Genomic DNA, 22,325 nt, shown 5'->3' with positions numbered 1-22,325 from the left:
TGCTAGACCTTATAATTTTATAAGCTAATAAATAAACAAATATATTATTATCTAGACATTTTAGAATATTGCTTATAGCTATGTCACTCTAAAGATGCAAAAGATCTAGCTCCCTATTTCATATTAGCAACCTTTTTTTTTCCCTATGTCTTTTTTCATTCTTTTTCTATGTCTGAGAAGGGGTTTATTTATTTATCACCAGGCAGCCACCACTACCGAAAACAGCACAGCGAAGAACCCTGGTAAAAATAGAGGTGCTAATGTGAGCACCTTAGCCTCCCCTGGGATTTCTGGGCGAGAGACTTTCAGCAACAAGGCAAGAGGCAATACGAGGGTCTCTCTGTACTTCATACTCTTTTTAGCAAGACTACAGCAGATATATAGCAATTTCAGACACAGCTCAAGCATGGTGGACCTTAGTCTCCTATGTGAGACAGTAACATGCAATGGTCACGAATAAAGAAGAGTCAATAAAATGTCAAAAGACATAGCTCCAGGCTGGGGAGATAGCTCAGCAATCTAAGAGCCTGCCTGGAAAACACAAGGACCCAGGTTCAATCCCCAGGACCACATGCCATGCCACTGTGCCGACCACCAAAACTGGGCATTGTGGCGCACACCTGTTATCCCAGTGCTGGGGAAGCTGAGACAGGAGGATCATCATGTGTCCAAGCTGCAGTATGAATTATTTAAAAAACAATACAGCTCAAGTGTCAGTGCTATCTTCATATACACTAGGATATGAGGGATATGGGTCTAATCCCTGTGATTTAAGATGTGAAAAATTCTCTAACCCCAAGATACAAAGTACATGATCTAATAGACATTCCAGTGTTATTACCAAAGTATTCTCTCCTTTCCTCTCCCTCTTTCTCTCCCTCTCGCTCTGTCTCCCTTATGCTCTATCTCCTCTCCATCTCCCTCTCCAACACAGGATCCCAGTGGGTTGCACACGCTGCCCTTGAAGCTCTGCACTCTACTGATCCTCTTGCTTCAGCCTCCCACGTACCTGGACTACAGGCAACCACTATCACATCCAGATAACAGTCCCCTCTCTTAAGTAAGGAAAAGGATTTCCCCCTACACTCATGGAGCATGAACACTGAGCTCCTTTCTCCGTGCCCGAGAAGCAATGTGTCAGCTCTGTCAGCTCCTCTGCTAAGCGGTGCTCCTCTGTCAGCACTCACTAAGCGACGGCAGAAAGCGGACCCATCACTCCGATCCTCTCTTACCACGTAACAGCAAGACTGTTCCTAAAGCACACCCTCTTCCATTTCCTTGAAAACACTTAAAGGCGACTGAGGAAACCTTTTAGGATGACAGAAATGTTCCACATCATGATTGAGGTAGTGGAAACATGACTGTATACATTTGTCAAAACTCATCGAATGGTGTGCTTCAAATTGTTGAGAGTTTTATTACATTTAAAGTTTTCCCCATTGAAGCTGACTTAAAACATCATTTCCTACTAATTTTTAAATCATGCTTCCCCTTTCCAAAAAAGAGAACATTTGGGTTTAAATTTTCAGTTCCCCTCTCAGTGGTGAGGCTCTGAAGTCATCCTGTGCGCAGTCTCACATCCCGCAAGCAGCCCAGCGCCCCATGAGGAATGACTAAGTAGCCAACAAGCAGAGCGGGACGATCTCCAAAACACAGGCGCCTTGCTCCCAGATCTTTCTTTATTGGAACTGAAAATTGCACCACCCAGCCGAGAGAAGAAGGGACTTGTCACTGGTTCAATACAACCACCATTAGAATCTACTACGAAACTTATCTCTGAACTTGCAGATTCCTAGAAGTTAAATACTGTATCTCACTATTTTATTGATGCCACATGATTCGTCCAGTAAAACCACTCTACAAAGCCAGCCCTGGTTCAGAAATCAAGTCCCATAAATCTGCTCCACACATAGGAGTCCCCAGAAATCCATATATACAAGCCTAACAAGCTGGGATATGTAATAAGACAGCAGCTTTCTTCACCTGCAAGGTTTGTTGGTGTTTATGTGTTTTGACAGAGGGTCTGCCATGTGGTTCAGGCCAGCCTTGGTCTCAACATGTGGCCCAGGCTGGTCTCAAACTCACGGCAATCTTCCTTTAGCAGCAGCCCGAGTACTCGGGCCACAGGCGTAGACCACCAACCCAGCTACTCACAAGTGACCCACTGGCTTCGATACACATATGAGTAGCACGCAAAATTGGAGCTAGACTTTCTCTTCTGACAACAGCCAGATGATCTCTGAGTGTCTGCTTTAAACTAAGAGACTGTCCACACCACAGGGTGAGTCCATAATCATGATTAAAATTCCATCTGAAAGGGAGCCCTGGTTTCGGTGTTTCCCAGCAGTGTGGCACTGCTGCTTGGATAAACAGAGGTGACATTTCCACTGTGGAAATATTGTGATAAGTCGGGCCACCTCCAGCACCTTCAGTGCTCCAAAGGCAGCTCGTTTATTTTCTAACCCGTTCCACTCCACCAGCTACAATTAACACAAGTACACACATAATTTGAAAACAATCTCCCACAGAAGGCCCTCAGACAACAGTCATAAACGTTACCAGCTCATAAATGTCCTCTTCCGGCTGAGGGATGTAGAACTGCATTTTGTTTTCTATTAAAAATTTCAAACGCAGGTAATGAGCAGAATGGTCCAGCTGATGTGCCTGAGAGAAAAAGAAAAGAAAATGTCCATGTAAGGAGCAAATAGCAAGGAGCAGCTCATGTCTTGCAAGAACAGTAGAGATTTGTTACAGGAAGCAAAGTTAAGGCTTCTATGCCTTTTAAAAGGTTTGTCCCCCAAATTGGGGATTTATAATCACCTTCACCGAACTTATCCTATGATTTAGTGGGACCACCTATGTCACCTCTTCACTTCTCCTTATTTGATTCATGGTTCTTCTCAACACCAGATTTTCCAACCAAAACATATCAGAATAAAAAAGCCCTTAAATACAATTCCACATGTAACAGGCAACTCAAGAAAAGTGGTCAGAAGGGTAGAAAAAGGTTTACAGGGAGAGAAAATAGCCGTGTATCAGCAAAGTTGTTTTTTGAAACCACGAAGGGACACCAGAGTAGTTGTTTTAACAGTTCAGGTGCCAGGGGTTTGGCCGCAGAAAGGCACGAGGGCCGCAGCCTCATACACCCTGCGGGCGACATCCTCCACAGCAGAGCGACAGGTGTGTGCCCAACTCTGAGAGCACACTGAGTGCTCTGCTCGAGGAAAATGGTTCTAAAATAGTCAACAACTCAGATTTCCAGAGCTTCTCCTTTGGTTCAGCATGGGGCAGCTGGTTTTTGTCTATTTAAAAAATCATGCTTGGCTTGATTTTGGCAAACTGGAATCACGATAATATGGGTTTAAAATAACTCTCAATATATCATCAAGAAGACAAAAAAGGTAAAAGAAAGAAAATGTTCTTCAAAAATTACACTAGTACCATGAAAATATACTGAAAGAGAGAAAGTATCTTAACTGCTGGTTTTGGATGTTTGTTTGTTTGTCTTCCCTTCTGGAGATGAAGCCCAGCACCTCAGCATGGTAGGCGAGCATTACTGTTGAACTACACCCCTAGTCCTTAAACTGAGAATATAAGCATGCTTATCTTTTAAAGATGCATCCTAAAGTACCAATAAATAAATGACAGGACGGGTAGAATCTGCTTCCAAAATAATTCAGGCTGACTGGATGGAGTGAATGAATGAATAGATGAAACTTGTTTGATAACTATAGGTTCCAGGTAAGAGACACAGGGGAACTTATTATATTGTAAACTTGTACATAAAACTGAAATTTTTCATAAATATAAACTCTCTTGTCTTCAAAGCTCTGTTGATGAGATTATCTCAAAATAAATGATACGAAAATTTTTTCCGAGTCAAGGTCCACTATGTAATCTCGACTGGCCTCAAACTTGCAGCGATCCCTCTGCCTCAGCCTCTGATGTGCTGCAACTAGAGGCAAGAGCCACCATGCCCAGCTTAATGAAATGACATCTTCACTTGTACAGCAGTCATCCCGCTCTATCCTCAGCAGCTAGGGACTGAACCTAAAGTCTTCACTGTGAATTCATCTCGACCCTTTTTATCTTATTTTGAAACAAGGTCTTGCTAATTCACAAATCTGCCTAGCTCAGTCTTGCAACATGCTTGCCTCAACTACCAAGAGTGCTAGGATTACAACTGTGCTGCCTATCGGCACTGTTCTTAGGGCCAGAGGAGATGCACTGTGCTGCTAGTCTAATAACACTACTGCAATCATATCTACCAGACTCTGAGTGGTCCAGACACTGTCGACATGAAGCAGAAGTCCAAGCATGCACGCAGTCCTCAGGAATGCAGCCATACAAGAGTGCTGTTACCACACAGCCAGTGGGGAAATGATGCTTTAGTACTTCAAATAAATACACAAATGTAAATAAATATACAGATGCAGGCCAGACATCCCATGTTATCACAAAAGCACATTTCTGGAAAGCCAAAAGCAGTTTCCCCTGAACATGCAGCAGGGTGATAAAGGCTTCTGTCAGTGATTCTTGGGAACCCTAACCTGCGTCTTATTCCCTAGTAATGAGATCGTCTGAGCCTGCTGCACAGAACACAGACACCGTTCCACAAACACATTCACAGGTACCCGACTCATGTCCTCTCCTGTATGTACTGAGGCCGGATGCTGTAATCCGACAGACCCAGGGCCACTGAAGCCAAAGATAGCAAGGGTTCACGGGCAAGCTGAGGGAAGTGCTACGGCGTGCTGCCTACCGCTTCCAGGAGAGCCACCGAGATAAAGAAACAATAACAAAACAGCCATACTTAGGCTGATACAATAAGCACAGAAAGTTTTCCTCAGAGGTTGGGGGAGGCGGTGTCTTGCAAGGGCTTCCCACCTACCCAGGTCCTCACTGAAGTCTTTAAACAGAAACAGAATTTTGTTTACCATCTGTTGCTGATAAAGATGGAAGAGAACGAGAATGCAGTTTCATGGGTCTGAGCCACAGGAACAAATTGGCTTGGAATCTTCTCATCATTAATAAACATTTTGGATACGCTTAAAGATACTGCCACTTCCGCAGACTATCTTGCGAAAAGCAGTTCTCAACAGCAACCTCACAGAATGGAAACTCGGAGAGCTGAAACTGCAGTGTGAAAGAGCAGGCGCTCCACCAGGTACCGAAAGACTTCAGGTGGTCTTGGAGCCATTGGAAGACCCTGCTATCCCTTCAAGCCTCAGTGCTGACCCCTTTACTTTAGAGGCATCTCGTGTATGCTGCTTAATACGGCACAGAGGAAAGAATACTAACTGGTGATAAGGATACTTTCTGCCACCTCCCCAATCATATTTTCCAAATTTTGTATTACAGTAATTCTTTGAGAACTTCAAAATGTAAAAATAAGACATGCAACAGGCATAAAAGTCAAAATGTTTTGAATTGGGACCCATGAACCCCATGCTCGGTCAGTAAATAGTTACCCTAACAATAGGATACTGGTTCAGGGTGCCAGTGTGCCTTCCCATTTTGGTCAAAGTTTCTGATTTATGAGCTCTCATAGTTATAGCTGGTCTAAATAAAAGGCAAATCCTAAGGAACTAAGTAAATCAGATCTCAAAACTCTGAAAAAGTCTTTTGTGTGTTCCTCAGCATCACAAAAGGATAACCAACCAACCATATTCACAATGCATCCTCTGCAGAAGGAACTGCAAATATTGACGAGTATTTTAGGACAGTGATTCTAAATATGTGACCTGCCTTCGACTTATAAAACATTCAAGAGAAAATTTCCTAACAAGAAATTCAGTTAGAAAAAACTTAAATAGTACAGATTTGCTTTGCAGCTTACACTTACTTAAATTAGAGAGCATTTGATTCATTTTAAGCAAGGTGGCTATAAATTAATACATAAATATTATCATAGAGCAATTTTAATTGAGTTGGCATAATTTTTAAAATTTAGTATCTTACATAACTGCTTCAGGGGAAAAAATAACAAAACACACTGTAATTGTTTCAGTAAATAATTTGAGCCATTAAAATAGATGACAATTTACTGACACAGATGTTCTTATCCATCCTGTTTTACCCTCCCATTTCTCTTCTTTCAGTGAATCTCTTCTGGGAAATGTACAAATTCGTAGTTGTTGAATACAGAAACCCACCACACTCACAAATACACAAAGCGTTATGGCAGAATTGCCAAAGATTTTATTTCCCTAATTGTCAACGTGACCTTTTATCTCTTAAACACCATTAGTTGTTAGAAGATGCAAAACCATAGTAAACCAACACAGTAAAAGCCTAAGACAAAACTGACATCACGTCACATATGAGCAGTATCAATGAGTATGAAGGAATGGTTGTTACAAACATAAGAATATATCTAAAACCTACAGATCGACATAGTTACCTGCTGCATTTAGCAATAATCACCACAGTAACATCGGTAACATGAAATGTAGATCTTGAAACATTTACTATACCAGAACTCGACTTGTGATCAGATGGCAGATGGCAAACTGATGGGAAATGATGCGGGTCAGAGAGAATAGGAAAGAGAATGAGCTGAATGCAAGAGATAGAAGAAAGAGATTGATTATTAAATATTAGAAAAAGCATCCATCACCGACGATGTTGAGCATGACAATTACAAAATAAAAGGCACACATTCTTACATCTTTGCTTTCAACCCCTCCTCCAAAAACATCAACAACACAAACCCCACTCACCATTGTGTTAGGTCATTAACAACCTGTGGCTCAGTTGCCATGCGGTCTTTCTTTCCACTAATTACAGCAAAGCATTTTCCAAAGAAAAGGCAAGCTTTCCAAGACACCTGGCTCTCAGCACACTATGTAATTTATCCTATGTAGATGTTTTTCCGGAGAACATCAGCTTTTAAACGTGCAGCACCAAAGTTTCTATTTTTAAACTCATGACATATAAGCTTGTTTCACACCACACTCTCTTTGCTTATATTTCTATGTTTTTGGAAAAAGAATAAAAACCCAGGGATCTTTGGGCAGGATGACTTTTTGTTGGTAGAGAAAGGGATTTGTTGTGTCTTAGTGAGGCCAACAGAAACCTTTCAAGAGAGAGAAATAAGCACAGAGCAGTGGCGGGCCACCTTTTATAGCTTTCGGTGATAACAAGCAGCCTGCTGTGGCACGCGTGCCGTAGGCTCATCACCACCTTTGCAGGGGACAGCCCACAGCTTTATCTACAGATGATATCAGGATGGAAGTGAAAACATTACCTTTCCCTCCCTTAGCTTCTACTGAATGTCGAAAGCCTGACTTCGGCAAAAAGGCCAGAGTCCTACTTTGAGCACTTGGAGCTGCAGATCTGAGAATAACTCCTACTGCTGTGTGGAATATTAATGGTTCTCTAAAGAATCATGCTAATCTATAAATAAAGCAATGCAGAAATCCTCAGGAGACCTATTTTGTTAAGTAATTAAAATGAAAAATTACGAACAGAGATACCATTACCTTCAAAAGCTAGAACTCAAATACACTGAAGAATCGAAGTATGTAAAGCAATATCATTTATTTTTAATACCTACGTGGGGGCTGATTTTAGCTTCGTCTTGAAACAAGTAACTATTCTACTTTTCCTCCACATGCTACTATTTGACAAGCTGATTCCAGCTGTACCCTTCCATTCTCCCCACTCGCACAAGCCTTTTTTTTCTTTACAACTGGTCTGTTTGTTTTAAAATATTTTTAAATTTTAAAATAAACATTTTATTAACATAATATTTTTATTTTAGACCTTTTATATATAAATATACACATCTAAGATATATAAATAACACAAACATATAAGTAATATAAAAGTTATATAAAGTATATATGCAATGTAGAACTACAGATGTACTTGTCAAGGTAAGGTAATGAAAGTTATTCAGTACTTTCAAATCATGTTTTGAATGATGAACTCCTCCTAAAAATATCAATTTATTCAGCCAACTTCTTGAATAAAATTCTGATAGAAAAGATTTTTACTCTCCTTTTTATTCTAGGACAGGGCCTCCTTATGTAGGCTGGCCTAGAGTTCATTGTGTAGCACAGGCTGGAATTACAGCAATCCTCCTGCCTCAGCCTCCTGATTGTTGGTGCATGCCTGGCTACTTGCACTTTTGCAGCCAAATTATGCCCCTAAGAGTATATTTTAGACCTCCCGAGCCAGGTGAACCGACAGAGTCAGAGGGGATTGACCAGGTTTGGAGCAGTCTAACTTGGTCTCAGTCTTGCCTTGGCTACAGACAGTGATGTAAAATCAGGCAAGTAAGTAAAGCTCTCTGAGTCTCTCTTTCTCGGTGTACAAGATAAGAAAAGTAACTGCTCTTCCTCAGACTGGTCACTATAAAACAAGACCACTGCTGCCATTAGTTGCAACATCAAAGATAAAAACAAGCTCGCAAGAAAAGCTCTGTCCTTTCCTCTCCTCCTGCCCTCACCCAGGGGCATTCATCTGGTTGCTCTGAGGAGAGAAAAAATGAAAACAGAGTGATCCTAAAAAGGTCTAGACTTTTCTACGCCTTAAAGCAAAGGAAAGTGGTTCAGCCTAACTCAGTGTTCACAGGAAGAGGAGAAGGTCAAACTTGTGCTCACTACAGTTATTCTCCCCTGTAAAAAAGCTTTGTGTCAATTAGTGACTCAAAAGCAGGTCACAAAATAGTCTCCAGAAGATGATGCTGTCAAATACATGTGTGTGTGGTGTGTAGGAAGAAAATGGACAGACACCAAATGTGTGGAGCGGTCATTTGGGATTCTGTGAGGGAGGTGCCACATGACATGTTAACATAGTTTGTTCTTAAATTTTCTAAACTGTGTGTATGAATGTCCCCGCTGAAAATCTATCACACACACTCACTGAAAGATGCTACTTAGCTGAGGCCCTGTCTTCCAAAGCCAAGGAAGCCACTTACACTAGCGAGCGTATGATCACAAAGGGACGCGATACAGCTCAGAAGTGGCTGCATGTGCCATGAAGCACCCTCTTCTCCCATGTGACTCAGTTTCCATCTGCAGCCTCCACGATCCCCCACCCATCCTGATCCCTTTTAGGAAAACAGCCCAAAGTAGCTCCGTACCTTGCAAATCAGCTCCAAGGTGTCCCGTGCAGTGTCCCCTGGCCGGACAACCGTCAAGGCTGGCTGATTATTGGGCAGACAGAACCAGGATGGAGTGAAATACTCGTGGACCCAGATGTCACAGTCAGGATTATGCTGGTGGACGCTGGGTAAGACCACTTCTTTCTCTCTCTGTAACAAGAAGGGCAGTGAGCAGCGCAGCAGCAGACCACCTCCCACCACCTCAGACCCGCATGCTGCACTGGGATTACCCATCCTAGCACAACAGCTCAGAAAAGGTGCCAGAGGGGGAGGCAGGGAATCCCCTGGAGAGGCTAACGATACTATATGGCACAATGTGGGCAGGGAGTATCTGGCTTCAGACCTGGGGCAGGCTCTCTCCTCATCTGCAGCCCTGGTAGGTGAACATGGCATGAATGAAGAGGTAGAGAAATCCAGATGAATGCAAGAAATGGGCTACCCATTCAGCTCAGCTTTATTGCTGTTATTTTCCTACCAACTCATAGTGAGTTTCGAGTAGAGAATTCCGCCAATAAGAATATCTGCCATGGGGCTATTTTATACTTCAAAGCAACGAGGCCCCAAGGTAACTGTTTCAGAAAGACAATGCTTTAACTACAAGGTATCAAGAGGCAGAATTGTTTCTGGGCTCTTCTTCGGTGTCTAGCACAACAGTGCTTCGTAGAGGGACAGCTCCACCTCTCAGAGGAAGTTCTGGGGGCTTCACAAGCTTAAATATTGCATGGGTTCTCATATATAAAAACCCAAAAGTAGAAATAAATTAAAGAGCAAGATGAAAGATAGATACTAGGAAAGGCGGGGGAGTTAAATACTTTCCAAGTCAGTCAAGGGGAGACAAGGGGTAGAGGGAGGTGACGTGGGGGTTGGAGGACATAAAAAGAATGACTGTGTACTGCTAGCATGTGCAAAATAAGAAACAAAAGGGCAGGTGGTAAGGCTACTTAGGAGACCGTCCTCGCTGTGCCATCTGTCACTCCGCCTGAGGACTGGGAACAGCAGACCCTTGTGAGCAGGGAGGTGTTGCTGTCTTATCCTAGTCAGCACCTGGGCTACACCTAAGCCTGACGAAGGGCCAAAACAGAAAACACCCCAGAGATCATGGAAATATTAGGAAGCCAGTGAAATAATCAAGAAAAGATTTATATTAGATTTCAACCAATATAAACATACAAGCGATAATCAGTGAGCATAATGTAAAATACATCATTACTGGTTTATAACTAAGCTACTGGCTGGTAAATACGTATCTATAGATTCCCAAGAACAAAACCCTTAGGCAAGCGCAGGGACCAGCGTTCGATCTCTGGCACTACATGCCACTCTGGCTCCGCCTGGGCAGCTGAGCCAACCACTGAGTCCAGGCGTGATGGTACAGGCCTGTAATCCCACCACTTGGGGAGCCTGAAAGCAGGAGAAGCTGCATAGTGAGACCCTGTACCAAATACATTTTAAAAAAAAGAAGAAGGCCCATGCTAGCGATGTACAAGAAGAAAAAAAAAATTCAAATAAAAACAGAGGTGGCTACCTAACCATTTCCATACATTAAAAAAAATAATAATAAATAAAAGAAGACCACTGGTTCTCATGGGGGGAAGGGGTCAGTAAAGGTCACTAAACTAAAACCACCTGTGGAAGCCATGTTCAGGCCTGCCTTTGAATACTGCTGCCTTCGCTGATAAGTTAGACCCCAGGGAAGAAACTGTCACAAAGCAATCAACTTGCCTACATCCCATTAACCATAAATGGACTCTACCCACAGCTCCCGCTTGCAACATTAAATAAGTGCCTCTTAGCACTGGATCAGCCCAAGTTTTGCATCTAAACTGCTTTTTTAAGCAAGGCATTCTAACAGGGGCAGGGGAAGGAAAAAAGAGACATCCTGGAAAACAAAAAAAAAAAAAATGAAAAACCACAAAAGCTACACAGAAATCCAATGGAAAATCTTTGGCAGTTTCCCTAGGCTATATGTACAAGAGAATATCACGTTATTATAAGGGCGTAATAACTGCAATCCCAGCATTCTAGCAGGCTGAAGGGGATTACAAGTATCAGCCTAGGTGTTGTAGTGTCTCAGCGAAGCCCTGTCTCAAAATAAAAAATTAGAAAGGGCTGGAGATACAGCTCGGTCTGCGAGTCAAAGTTGAAGCCCCAGGACTATGGCGCCAGAGTGTGCACTGACGCCATGCGAGGTGCACCGGCTAACTGCAGAAATGGCTGTGTCTGGAATGTGCAGGAGCACAGTGATTTCATTTCATCAGATCTCAGCACAGAAGCTCCGCTGTTGGGCATTTCCGAAGCCAGGTGCCTTTGCAACCAGGATGACATAATCCCCGAGCAGTCTGGTCAGAGAGAAAGGAAAGGCTCTGCCCTTGCACTCTGCTCCCTCTCCAGCCAGGAGCCAGACCTCCCTGGTGCACTCTGGCTTCTAAGGCTCGGCTCCCTCTGGGATCAGGGCTGAGCCATCTCTGGGTGACACTACCGAAGCTCTGTCATACTGCTACTGAGAACCAAGGCCTTCTACTAAGGTTATGGGGTCAACCCTGGGACCACAAACAGAGTGGCTGCTGGCACTGCCATTGGGGTCTTGAAAACTAAGGGCGCTCATTTACTTGGAGAAGGAGAAACAGTGGCCAAGGGAGGGCGGGTAACAATACCATTTCAGGCCTTCCATCAGAGCAGTCTAGAAACTCCTTTTAAATCCAAGCAAAAGGTGGAATCAAGTCTGTGAATCTTTAACTGAATACTTAACTTGGGAGGCAAATGTGATTTTTAAAAAAAGCATACTATCAGAGCAGTTCTTTAAACTTCATGGGAGCGAAATAGCACGTGTGGGCAGACAGCAGCAGCACTAGGAACTCGTCTCTTGGGAACAGAAGTTGTACACAAAAAGGAATTCGCAATGCCATAAAATAGTCAGCTACCTGAGAACTCACACTTTTCTTATATTCCTGTTGGTAACTTACACCTCAGATGAAAAGTATGGAAAATGGTATGTCAACAAGAGAATGCTCTTATTATCACAGAGTTTTAAACACGTGACATTCATTCTCCAACTCATGCTGACCCATTATGTAACTTTCCAAAACCAATCATTTTCGTTTTTATATCACGTCTACTTAATTTTAGTATCCCAAGAACCAATGCATTGTGCAAGGGCTGCTGCTTGTGTGGTACTTTTAGAAAAGGAACACGTGTTTATTTTTACCTTGCCATCTGGAACAATGTCATCAAATATTCCCTCTAAAGATTTCTTCACAGCATCGGTTCCTTCTCCAAACACCTGCACATAGGAAAGGATCCGTTTAAAAAGAAGGCTGGGCACTGGGGCAAATGAAGCACGGGAAGGGGTGGGAAAGGGGCAGAGCTACTGGCACCCATTACAGCAATTTTCAGACACTCTTCCACCGAGCTCCCAAGCATGTAACAGTATTTAGGGTTCCAACTGTGAAAATCACATCCCTGTGCATCTCTGACTTCCAACATCTTCCGTAATTCAAAACCAAGGAAAGAGTTTACATTTGGATCTGGAAAATTCATCTCAACTTAGAAAAACTCACAAAAAACTATGAAGCCTTTCCACCACCTAGCCTTGATCAGATACTTGTAAGTAATAATCAATTCACTTTTTATTGCTTCCTTGAATAGAACTTGAGAAGATACGGTATTTACAGTATTTTTACCACAACATGGCAGGGAAGTCTTATTTAACAACAACATCAAAAACTGTCAGTGGCTGGCCCGGCCAAATAGCTCAGGGGATTAAAGCACATGCAAGCAGGCACAGAGGCTGGCTCCATGCCGGCCCTGCCCCCACAGCGTGCTGAGACAGCAATTAAGACTAGGAGTGGTGGCGCATGCCTGTAATCCCAGCTCTTGGGAGGGTGTAAACTGGCGGATCACTATGAATCTGATCTAGTAGTGAGACCCTTAACACCTTGTAGACTCTTCCCTAAAATAAAATTAAAAAAAAAAAAGTCAGTGGGGTGCAGTGGGGCATGTCTGTGTTCCCAGGCACTTGGAAGGTTAGCATAGGAGGATCACAAGTTCTAGGTCAGTGTGGTCAAATTAGTGAGGTCCTGCCTCAAATAAAATTTAAAAGAAAAAAAAAATATCTAGGAAAATATCTCAGTGGCAGAGTGCCCCTAGGTCCTAGCCCTCGGGCTGAAGAGGTACAAAACTAGACAACTGTCTATCCTTGGAAATGAAATGGAGCTTGGTCATGTAAAGGTATGATGGAAATCATACTAGGGTACATATGCCAGTAGCCAATCAGTGCCTAATACATGGGCACAGGGATTTTGAATATTAGTTCTAAACTGAATATGTACTACTACAATAATAGAAATATTTTTTAAAAAAGGCCTTTCTTCCAACATAAATGAAGTATTCAGAAAGAATTTTTGTCCATTTCAGAGTATTGCATTAATGGATAAATTCACATCAGACTGTTGAAGGCTAGGCAAAAAGTTTTTAAGAAATCTTTAAGAGAGAAATGTTTATGTATTACAACATTCTGTGATTTGGGGTGTTTGTTTGTTTGTTTGTTTTTTCCAGAAGAACATGCAAGAGTCTCTAGACCTCACTTAAATTCAGGCATGTGTATCACAGACAGGTTTGTAAATAACCTGGTGATAATGGCACAACTACACAAACTAGGCATTTTGATGGAATCTAAGTCCCTTCTGAGCAGTCTCGACCTGTACTGAGAGAGAAGGCCGGGGAGAAAGTAAAGACAAGCACAAAACGATGCCAGCGCCTCTATTAGGAGGACAAATACTGGCTACTGTTGATGTCCTCTGCGGGGTGAGAAACACACCTCCAAGTCTCCCAAGGGGCTGGTCTGGGCACACATTGACTCCTGCAAACAGATGCTTCTTCCCATGCACACAGCCAAACCCTGTGGCAGCCAACTCCATGCCCTGCCCTCCCGAGAGCACAGAACAAGCTGCAGAGCTGTTCAGCCTCATGCCCAGCCTCATGCCCAGCCTCATTTGCTCAAGTGACACTGCAGGTTCTGTCATGACCAGAAGTTTGCACACTTAAATGATGAGCCCATTAGGTAAGGAACTTAGCACATCAGTGCTGAGGACTAATCTCTTTTTAAACTTTACTTCTTCAGAGAACAGCTAGGATTTGCAGCGCAATCAGGGAGGGGTCTTATAGTCCGGCAGAGCCTTCTCACCCTGCCCAGCCATGAGGCATGAGCAGATCACCCAGCCACTTGGGCCACAACTTACAGAACACCCCCTGCCCGAATGTCCAGCCAATGCGCTCACAGTCTGAGTCTCCTTCTTCCCAAACAACCATCAATGCTCATGTTCCTTTAGTCCCTAAAATGGAAACTTCTGGGGATACTCAGTTCTCAAAGTCAAGGGGGAAGATGACAATAATAGTGGAGGGCGGGAAGTAACACGAGCAAATCAGCCTGAGCTCATAAAGAACTGATGGGAAAGCACAAGGCTGCGCAGTACAGCTAGCAGAGCCCCACACTGCATGGGTCTAGGGTGTCCACTCAGGATGTTCTGAGATCCCTTTGTGGCCCTCATGTCCGAGTAGATACAGCCAAAGGAGAGAGTAAATAGTGCTGGCAGATTGTGCCTCCTCCTCCCCATACTGCCCACTGAATGCTAACCCTAGAAAGACAAGAGCAAAGACAATCAGATCTCCCTGGGGACTCCCTTTGTTCTAATGTCAGAAAACAGATTCAGTGCAATGACGAACAGGAACACTGAGAGGACACCCAGGATCTGGAGACACATTTATTTATGGCAGTGGACACTGACTGAAATCACTATGTCACGTCCTGATTTCAGGTGGTCTAGGGCTTATATGGGATAAGCAAGCAGGAAGTACAGAGGCACAATGGCTTGTCAGCTGAGGACTGGTTGACACAATGTGCATCACAGTGACCAGCCATTTCTAAGAGGCAGGAGCCACCAGATCTGGAGCACGACCTGGGCAACTAAGAAACTAACGTATACTGGGCAACTAAGAAACTGACGTATACTGCAGGTTCTGTCATGACCAGATCTCAGCCCTGGCTCGGGCTGGGGTGTTTTCTGCTATATTTTTCCCATCTTTTAGTTTCCCCAGCAAATCTTTGCTGGTCATATTATTATATGTGATCTTCTGAGACAAGGTCCAGCTAGAATTTAGGCCTGTTTGTTCTGTGACGTAGTCTCCCAAGGTAGTGAGGGAATTAATCTGATTTAAGAGAGTATCTAACATGCCTTGGAATGCTCATCAAATATTGGTCAAGTACTTGATTGTTTAATTCTCTTAGGGCAACTGTCCAGAGAGTCTAAGGCAAGAAAACACAGCTAGCAGGGAAGTGAGGCAACCAGGACTGGAGTAAACAGCCTGAAAAGACAAGAAAATCAAGGGGAATAGGTTGGTGCACTCCTGTGAACTGTGTCCTCGGGCTTCAGCATGTGTGCCGGTCAGCCGGCACTGCCTCTTCGGAGTGAGCCTTGGAAGAGCTGTCCAGGTAAATTTTCTCAGGCTAAGTTTCTGAAACGTGTAGCCGTAGTTAATATGTACCTGGGTTATATGCGTGTACAAGAATGTTTACAGACATAAACATTCTTTCTAATCTATCTATATGTCTTTGAATGGGAAGAGTCCACTACAATGCATGAGGTCAGTGCCAGTGTGTAGGGGTGTCAGCGCTGTGGCCTGCGCTTGCAGAGAAAAATAGGGGGAACAGGTCTGGCTCTGCTCTTCCTGGAATAGCAGGTGAAGTTTATTTGGGGTTGATGTTTCAGTCAAATGGATGCCCAGATGAGGCTTAGGCCTCTGGATCGGATTATTTTTAGTTTTGGTGGCTGGTTTCCAAATAGTAGTTTGCTTGTAGATCAGTCCTACAGCAGAATTTTGGCCTAAGAGTTCTGTTAAAGGTGACCACCACAGCATATCTAGCTGTCAGACTTCACTGAAAACCAAGCCACTTTCATCCATCAACAGGCTGTACTCAGCATCTGCCAGGGGTCCACTTTTTAAAGCAGTCATCTCAGTACAACCAGGGGTACCTGAACAGTTGGGTCTCGGTCTAAGATGAGCCTGTCAGCTTTCTGGATCAGGACCGTGGCTATTACTGCATGTAGGCACGGGGCGAGGCAGCCCTCCCAGGGACTGACACTCCGAGTAAGTATATAGAAGCAGTAGCTCCAAGAAATCTGTGGACTACCTTTCTTGCAAGCAGTTTCTGCCAGATATTATAGCAGAGCTTTGTCTTTTCAACAGGCAGCTTGAGTGTCACTAGTTAGAAATGCCTTTTCAAAGAGGAAATAGGTTTTTGAACCTCTGGGAGGTTGAGTTCAGGTCAGTTAGCTTTTGAGTCCAGATGTGGAGTCTTTCTATTTAAAGGTGAAGAGGGGAGGGCTCACAGGAGCTAAGCAAAAGCAGAAGAAGAAAATTTTAGGCCCAGGCAGGTACATGAGCAGGCTGTGGGTGGTAGAAGACAGGCAATGTACATACAGGGCCATCGTGACAGCCCTTACAGCTTGGCTTTCCAGGCAGAAGTCTACTGTTTGGTGTAGGTGGGGGATGCCTTGGGACAGAGCCCCATCACCCAAGGGACATGATTGATTGAGAGCAAGCTCCAGGGGTAGGTCCTTTGTCCATGCCTCTGGAAACAAGTCTCTCAAAATTTGAGGGTTATGATTATTGGGCATTTCTAGCTGATGCAGGTGCTGTTCTTCCTTGGGAGGTACAGTCAGAGTTACTATTAAGACTCAAAGGACCTGAGTGTGAGGGAGGCTGGTGATGTCCTAGGAGAGGTATCAGGCACTCAGGATGTACAGGAATTCATGTTTGATACAGTGCTCATTAATCTCACAGAATGTGCTTTGGCAGAATTTCTTTTCAGTGGGGGCTCCAGTGGGTACATGTCTACTGGCTTCGCACCTCCCTCTTTGAGGTCTGCCAGGAGCGCAGTGTGCTGCTGATCTAAGGCTTCGTGGCCCTCTGTCACATTATGGTCCAGTTTGGTCACACTCGGGAGGACTGTGTTCACCAGAGTGGGGATCAACCAGTGGTGGGACTTCTGACTTTAACCAGGCTTAAGCTCCACCTAAAATACAGCAGTGATCTTCAGGATTAAATAGTCAGAGAGAGTTGCTGACAGTAGAGCAGAGGCTGTGGTGCCGGGGACAGAACTGGTGGCGGTGGCGGCATCACGGCTGGCTGAGCAGCTGAGGGCTGAAGAATGGGCAGATGGACTCCAGGTCCTCCGGCAAAACAGGATAAAATGTTTCTGGCTTGGGCTGAATTTGAGAGGCCCTCAGATGGCCTTGTGGGTTTGTTTTGACAACTCAGATGGCTTTCTTGATGTGTAGGACACAGGTGCAGAGCCAAGGTGGGAGAGTTTTTATGGAAATCTGAGCCCAAGCGACCTGGCATTTTATCTCGGGATTTTGCCAACTGAAGAGGCTTTAGAAGCAATTTGCAAGCAGAGGAGAGCATCTTTTTAAATCTATTATAGTCAAAAAAGGGTATATGGGTCAAAACCTGCAGAGTGCAAGGTGATGGCGCATTGTTGATGGTACAGAGATCCTGCCCAAGGTGGCTAAAAGCCGATCAGGCTGAAGTCAGCTGATGCCTGTCTGTGGATCAGGTGACATCTGACAGCAGTAGGCGCTGAGGCGAGACAGCATGATGGATGGCCAGGCCTGAAGGCGAATCTTTAGTTCACACCTCGAGGAGGAAAGTTTCTAGAACTTAAGGATCGCAGTTATCTGTCTCAGACTGACCCAAGGATCATCTTTTAGCATTAAAGGAGAGGGAAGCTCACAGCCTTGTTCGTTTGTCAGGGCTGACACTTCCAATTCTTCCTCAGTCAAGATGTGGAACTTGGAAGGAACTGCTAACAGTCATCTCGGGTGGGTATCAGATGACCCCGTCTGACCAGGGCAGGTGAGTCTTGGGGGTATGGGGGCCTGTGTGGCTGGATTCAGACAATGGCTCGCTGGAACCAGTTCAGTTGGATGGAAGAAGATGAATCAGTAGTGGGGAGAGAAGCTACATGTGTTGGCAGGAACCTCAGCAGCCCATGAGGGGCCAAAGAAGAATTCTCAGAAGAATGAAACTCTTCTTTCTTTTTGGTTTCCTTTGAGGTACAGGGAGTGATTTGGTTTCATTTTTAACTCTGTAAAAGCCCATTTTCCTACAGTCAGGGACTGTGTGTTTTAACTAATTAGTTCCCACACTGCCTCCCCACCATGTATGTTGTGTGCCTATGAACAGCGGTGCAACCCAGAAAGAAAGAGCGCCCCTCAGAAAGAGGCCATTCAGGTGCCTGCCTCGCTGCGCCTCTCACAGGAACTTAGGTCTGACTTAGCTGAGGAGGGTGCAAGGCCTCTGTTAGGCCATAGGTCATTCTCCACAGAACCGCGGGCAGGAGCCCAATCAGCCGCTGGGATCAGTGCTGCTCGGTCTTAGTGCACAGATGGAGCAGCCTGCTGCTTCCGCCGTCCAGCGCACGTACACATTCCCTCAGCAGGCCCTCGGAGGCTAGACATTCCAAAGCCCCTTCCCTCGAGGGTGGCCTTAAGTATCATGAGTTGATCAGGCTCTTCTGCTTGAACTGAGCAGGACTAACAGACTAACTGGAGCGCCCCCAGGGGTCCTGTCGGAATCAGGCAAGCAGGTAGGCAGCAAGGGAGACGGATGGACAGACGGACGGATGGACAGACGGATGGACGGACGGACAGACGGACGGACGGACGGACGGACGGACGGACGGACAGACAGATCACATCCTCCTTCCTTTGGGATACAATATAAGCCACTCAAGTGAGGAGCCAGGTGTCTTCTTCCAGACATCCAAGGGGGCTGGAGAATCTAAAGGGTGACCCTCCCAGCTTTGCTGGTTGACACATTGCATCAACTTGAGAAATTTAGTTTAATTAAGTGACTCAGCAGAAAGCTAGGATTCTTAGTTTGTAAATATCCTCATCCTGTGTAAGAGGAGGGCATGGACATGGCGTGAGTTCTACACCCCCAGCCCCAAGGTAGTTTGTTTACAATACAAGGAGGAGAGAAAAGTTTGCTAGACACCTTGCTCTTCAGTGTTTTCTGCTGCCATGAACTGCCACCCTCTGCCATGTGCCATTCTACCTGGGAGCCAGCCGAGCATAGACTGACACCTACACAAACTGTGAGCTAAATAAACCTTTCCTTCCTTAATTTTGGGTGTCAGCTATTTTGTCCCAGCAATGAGTAAAAGGTAACTGAGACACTATCGGGACCTGGAGAGATCCTAGCTCCATCGTGAGGGCCGTGACTGGTATCCAAAGAGGTTAGCACAGTTGGTCTTCTCCGCCGACACAACAGATGCAACAGCAAGCAGAAAAAATGAAAGGACGCCCAGGATTTGAAGGCAGATTTATTTATGCCAACAGGCACTGATCAGGATCACTATAGCAGGCCCTGACCTCTGGTGGTCTAGGGCTTATATGGGATAAGCAAGCAGGAAGTACAGAGGCAGAGTGGCTTGTCACTTGAAAACTGGCTTATATAATGTGCAGCAGAGGGACCAGCTATACACCACAGTGACCAGCCATTTCTAAGAGGCAGGAGCCACCAGATCTGGAGCAGGAACTACGACCTGACTGAAGTATACTGGCTGGTGAGCGGAGGGAATTTTCTGCTGCATTGGGAGGCTCTGTGCGTAGGGCCCCAGTGGCCTCATCACAGCGCCCTGCTCTGCCTTGAAGGCTCAGGATGAATTGTGCATTTTCAGTGGGCCTATAATTATCCAGGATTTGGAAGGGATGCAGGTGGGGGACTGTAGCTTAATGATAGACTAATAGCAGAGTTCAACGTTACAGATGTATATTATCTATTAAAAGTCTCTAGCACAACTAGCTGCTTTGTGTCAATTAGCTGACTTAAAATAACACTCCGTGTCAATAAAGGAACACACACACACACACACACACACACACACACCCTTGCCCCCTTGACTGGGTAACCATGGAAGCAGTGGACATAGTGTTCCTTTTTGTCTGCTCTGGAACCCACCTGATTGATGCTTGGGCGTCCTTGCTTCTTTTTGGAGGTAGTGTCCAGACCCCAAAGCGAAGAAAACCTGCTCCTTCGCTTGCTGGCAGACCTGGACATGGCCTGAGTACGTCTCCTCACTCCAGTTTCACCAGTACGCGCTGCCACCTGGTGATGACAGGGACAAGTAGCAGCCAGGCATCAGGCCCAACACCTGCCCTGTGAGATCCCGACTCAGTCCCACTGTTCAAAACACCCTCTCTTCGTCCAGCCCACACAGAGCCCAGTGCCAAAGCATTTCGCCCATGCCTCAGAAAAATGCAAACTTTGGAGCCTTTCATGGATTTCAGATAGAAAGCAAAGGTTGGCAAACTCAGCCTCTGTAAGAAATCATCACTAAAAATATAAATATTTAAATAGTAATCAAATACATATGCTATGTTCCCAAGAATTAGATATCTTTCCAGTCTCGGGCTTGAACTAAAGCATCAAGTTCAAGAAGCTGTGGACTTCTTGTGCTTCTCCCCAAATACTACGGAGCTATTTCTGTACACTAACAAAAACTCATTCTGATGGCCAGCGAAGAGAATGGGGAAACAGTGGCTCTGGGTTCCTGTGATTTCATACTGAATCTAAAATTACCAAGCTCTTGGGGCCGGGGAGATAGCTCAGTTGAATAAGCGCTTGCCTGGCAAGTGCAAGGGCCTGAGTTCAATCCCCAGCTCCTCAAAAATAAAATAATAATAATAATAATAATAATAACAACAACAACAATAAATAAAATAAAATTACCAAGCTCTTTTATTTAGTTATCTTAGGATATATACAATCATTTTCTTTACTAGGCAAATAAGCCATTGTCTTTTCATCCTCATGTGGAGAAGCCCAATGTCACTGAGCACATGGCCAGAAGAACAAACCGCCTTGTGCTGCAGCAGGGCACGTGCCAAGCTTCTGCCCCATACGGTATAAGCAGGAATTGCCCTCAAGAGAAGCAGGCTTCCTCTTATCCCAGGCACTCCTCCCTGGGGACCAGAAGGTCCACATCACATGACAGGGTGTTAGAAAAGTCTTTTCAAACAGCAAAACAACAACACAGAGAGAACCTGTGTCCTCAAAGCAGGTAAAGCCACCTCACCAGATGTCCATAACTTACACGTGCTATGTTTGGGTGAACAGGAAAAAACGTGTATTTTTCTTTAAAGCTACCTCTGTTGAGATGTCTCCCCAACAGTAGCAACTGAGAGAAACATTTCAGAAGGGGACAACCCCAAATTTAAAGCTGCCACTGTGGTAACTTGATACAGAATCTCTTGAGACCCCGATAAAGTCCTTATAGACAGAAAATTTGGGCTTGAACTTTGTCCTACAGGTTGTAAGCAAAGTCCTAGGAACCGAAAGGAACTTGTGCCCAGGAACCCCAACAGGCCACCCACGGCCTTGCCTTTCAACAGAGGGAGTGGCAGGAGGTCTAGCAAGTCAGACTTGAAACGAAATCCCCCCACTGGCAACTTGTTGCTGGAGGTGAATGTCTTGGAACCTACCTGTCACAGATTCCCACGCAGGCAACTCCCTATGTGACAGCTGCCAACTGGCAGCTAGGGATGAGGTAGTGTTGGCTAACACAAGAGGCCTCCCTGGCAGCGATCAGACTGGCTCCCAGACACACCTCTCTGGGTCTTGACAGTGCAAGCCATGCAGAAGCCCCATGGGTGTGTGGGCAAGGACCTCCACGTATGCTAAAGACAGGGATCAACACAGCTTCTCTGCCAGGGACTGGGGAGAGGTTTTGATCCCAAATGAAGATGGCAAGATAAAGGAGCTGAGAAATCTTGCATTTTCTCAGCTAAGTACATTAAAAAAAAAAAAAAAAATCAAGCTATAAACACTGGTTGCCAACATACTTGTGAAAGTTTTTATAAGGAAGCTCTTTATGATTATTCTCAAGGTGTTTGGGGGAACAAGAACCACAAAACAAAAGGCAGCACTAAATACATAAAAACTTTTGTCTATTTTCACCACTTTCTAAGTTAAAAGTAAACAAAGGTTACGAAAGGATTAAACCAGAAATGCTGACACACAGGATTATAAGACTATGTAAATACTGAATAAATGGTATTAAGATTTAAAATCCTAAAGAAAAAGGTGTCGGTTTGATCTCTGGTCTACATATCTATTTATAAACAGGTAAATTCAGTCATATATAGACACA

The 22,325-nt window shown here is 44.6% G+C and overlaps 1 protein-coding gene across 3 annotated transcripts in view; it reads right to left on the bottom strand.

Annotated features, from left to right (window-relative positions):
• The window catches only part of Tiam1 (T cell lymphoma invasion and metastasis 1), a 421,384-nt gene that overhangs the window by 81,262 nt on the left and 317,797 nt on the right, over positions 1-22,325 (bottom strand). For all 3 annotated transcript variants that reach the window (XM_023705557.1, XM_004645347.2, XM_023705559.1), the window contains 4 exons: positions 20,135-20,281; positions 12,318-12,392; positions 9,092-9,262; positions 2,560-2,664 (listed from right to left, as the gene is read on the bottom strand). In XM_023705557.1, the coding sequence (XP_023561325.1) occupies positions 2,560-2,664; positions 9,092-9,262; positions 12,318-12,392; positions 20,135-20,281 (498 nt within the window). The remainder of the gene's footprint in view (positions 1-2,559; positions 2,665-9,091; positions 9,263-12,317; positions 12,393-20,134; positions 20,282-22,325) is intronic.

This window comes from Octodon degus, unplaced genomic scaffold (assembly GCF_000260255.1).
Source record: "Octodon degus isolate 3935 unplaced genomic scaffold, OctDeg1.0 scaffold00225, whole genome shotgun sequence".
Lineage (NCBI taxonomy): Eukaryota > Metazoa > Chordata > Mammalia > Rodentia > Octodontidae > Octodon > Octodon degus.
The sequence above is the reverse complement of the archived record's forward strand: the minus strand, read 5'-3'. Positions and strand labels throughout refer to the sequence as shown.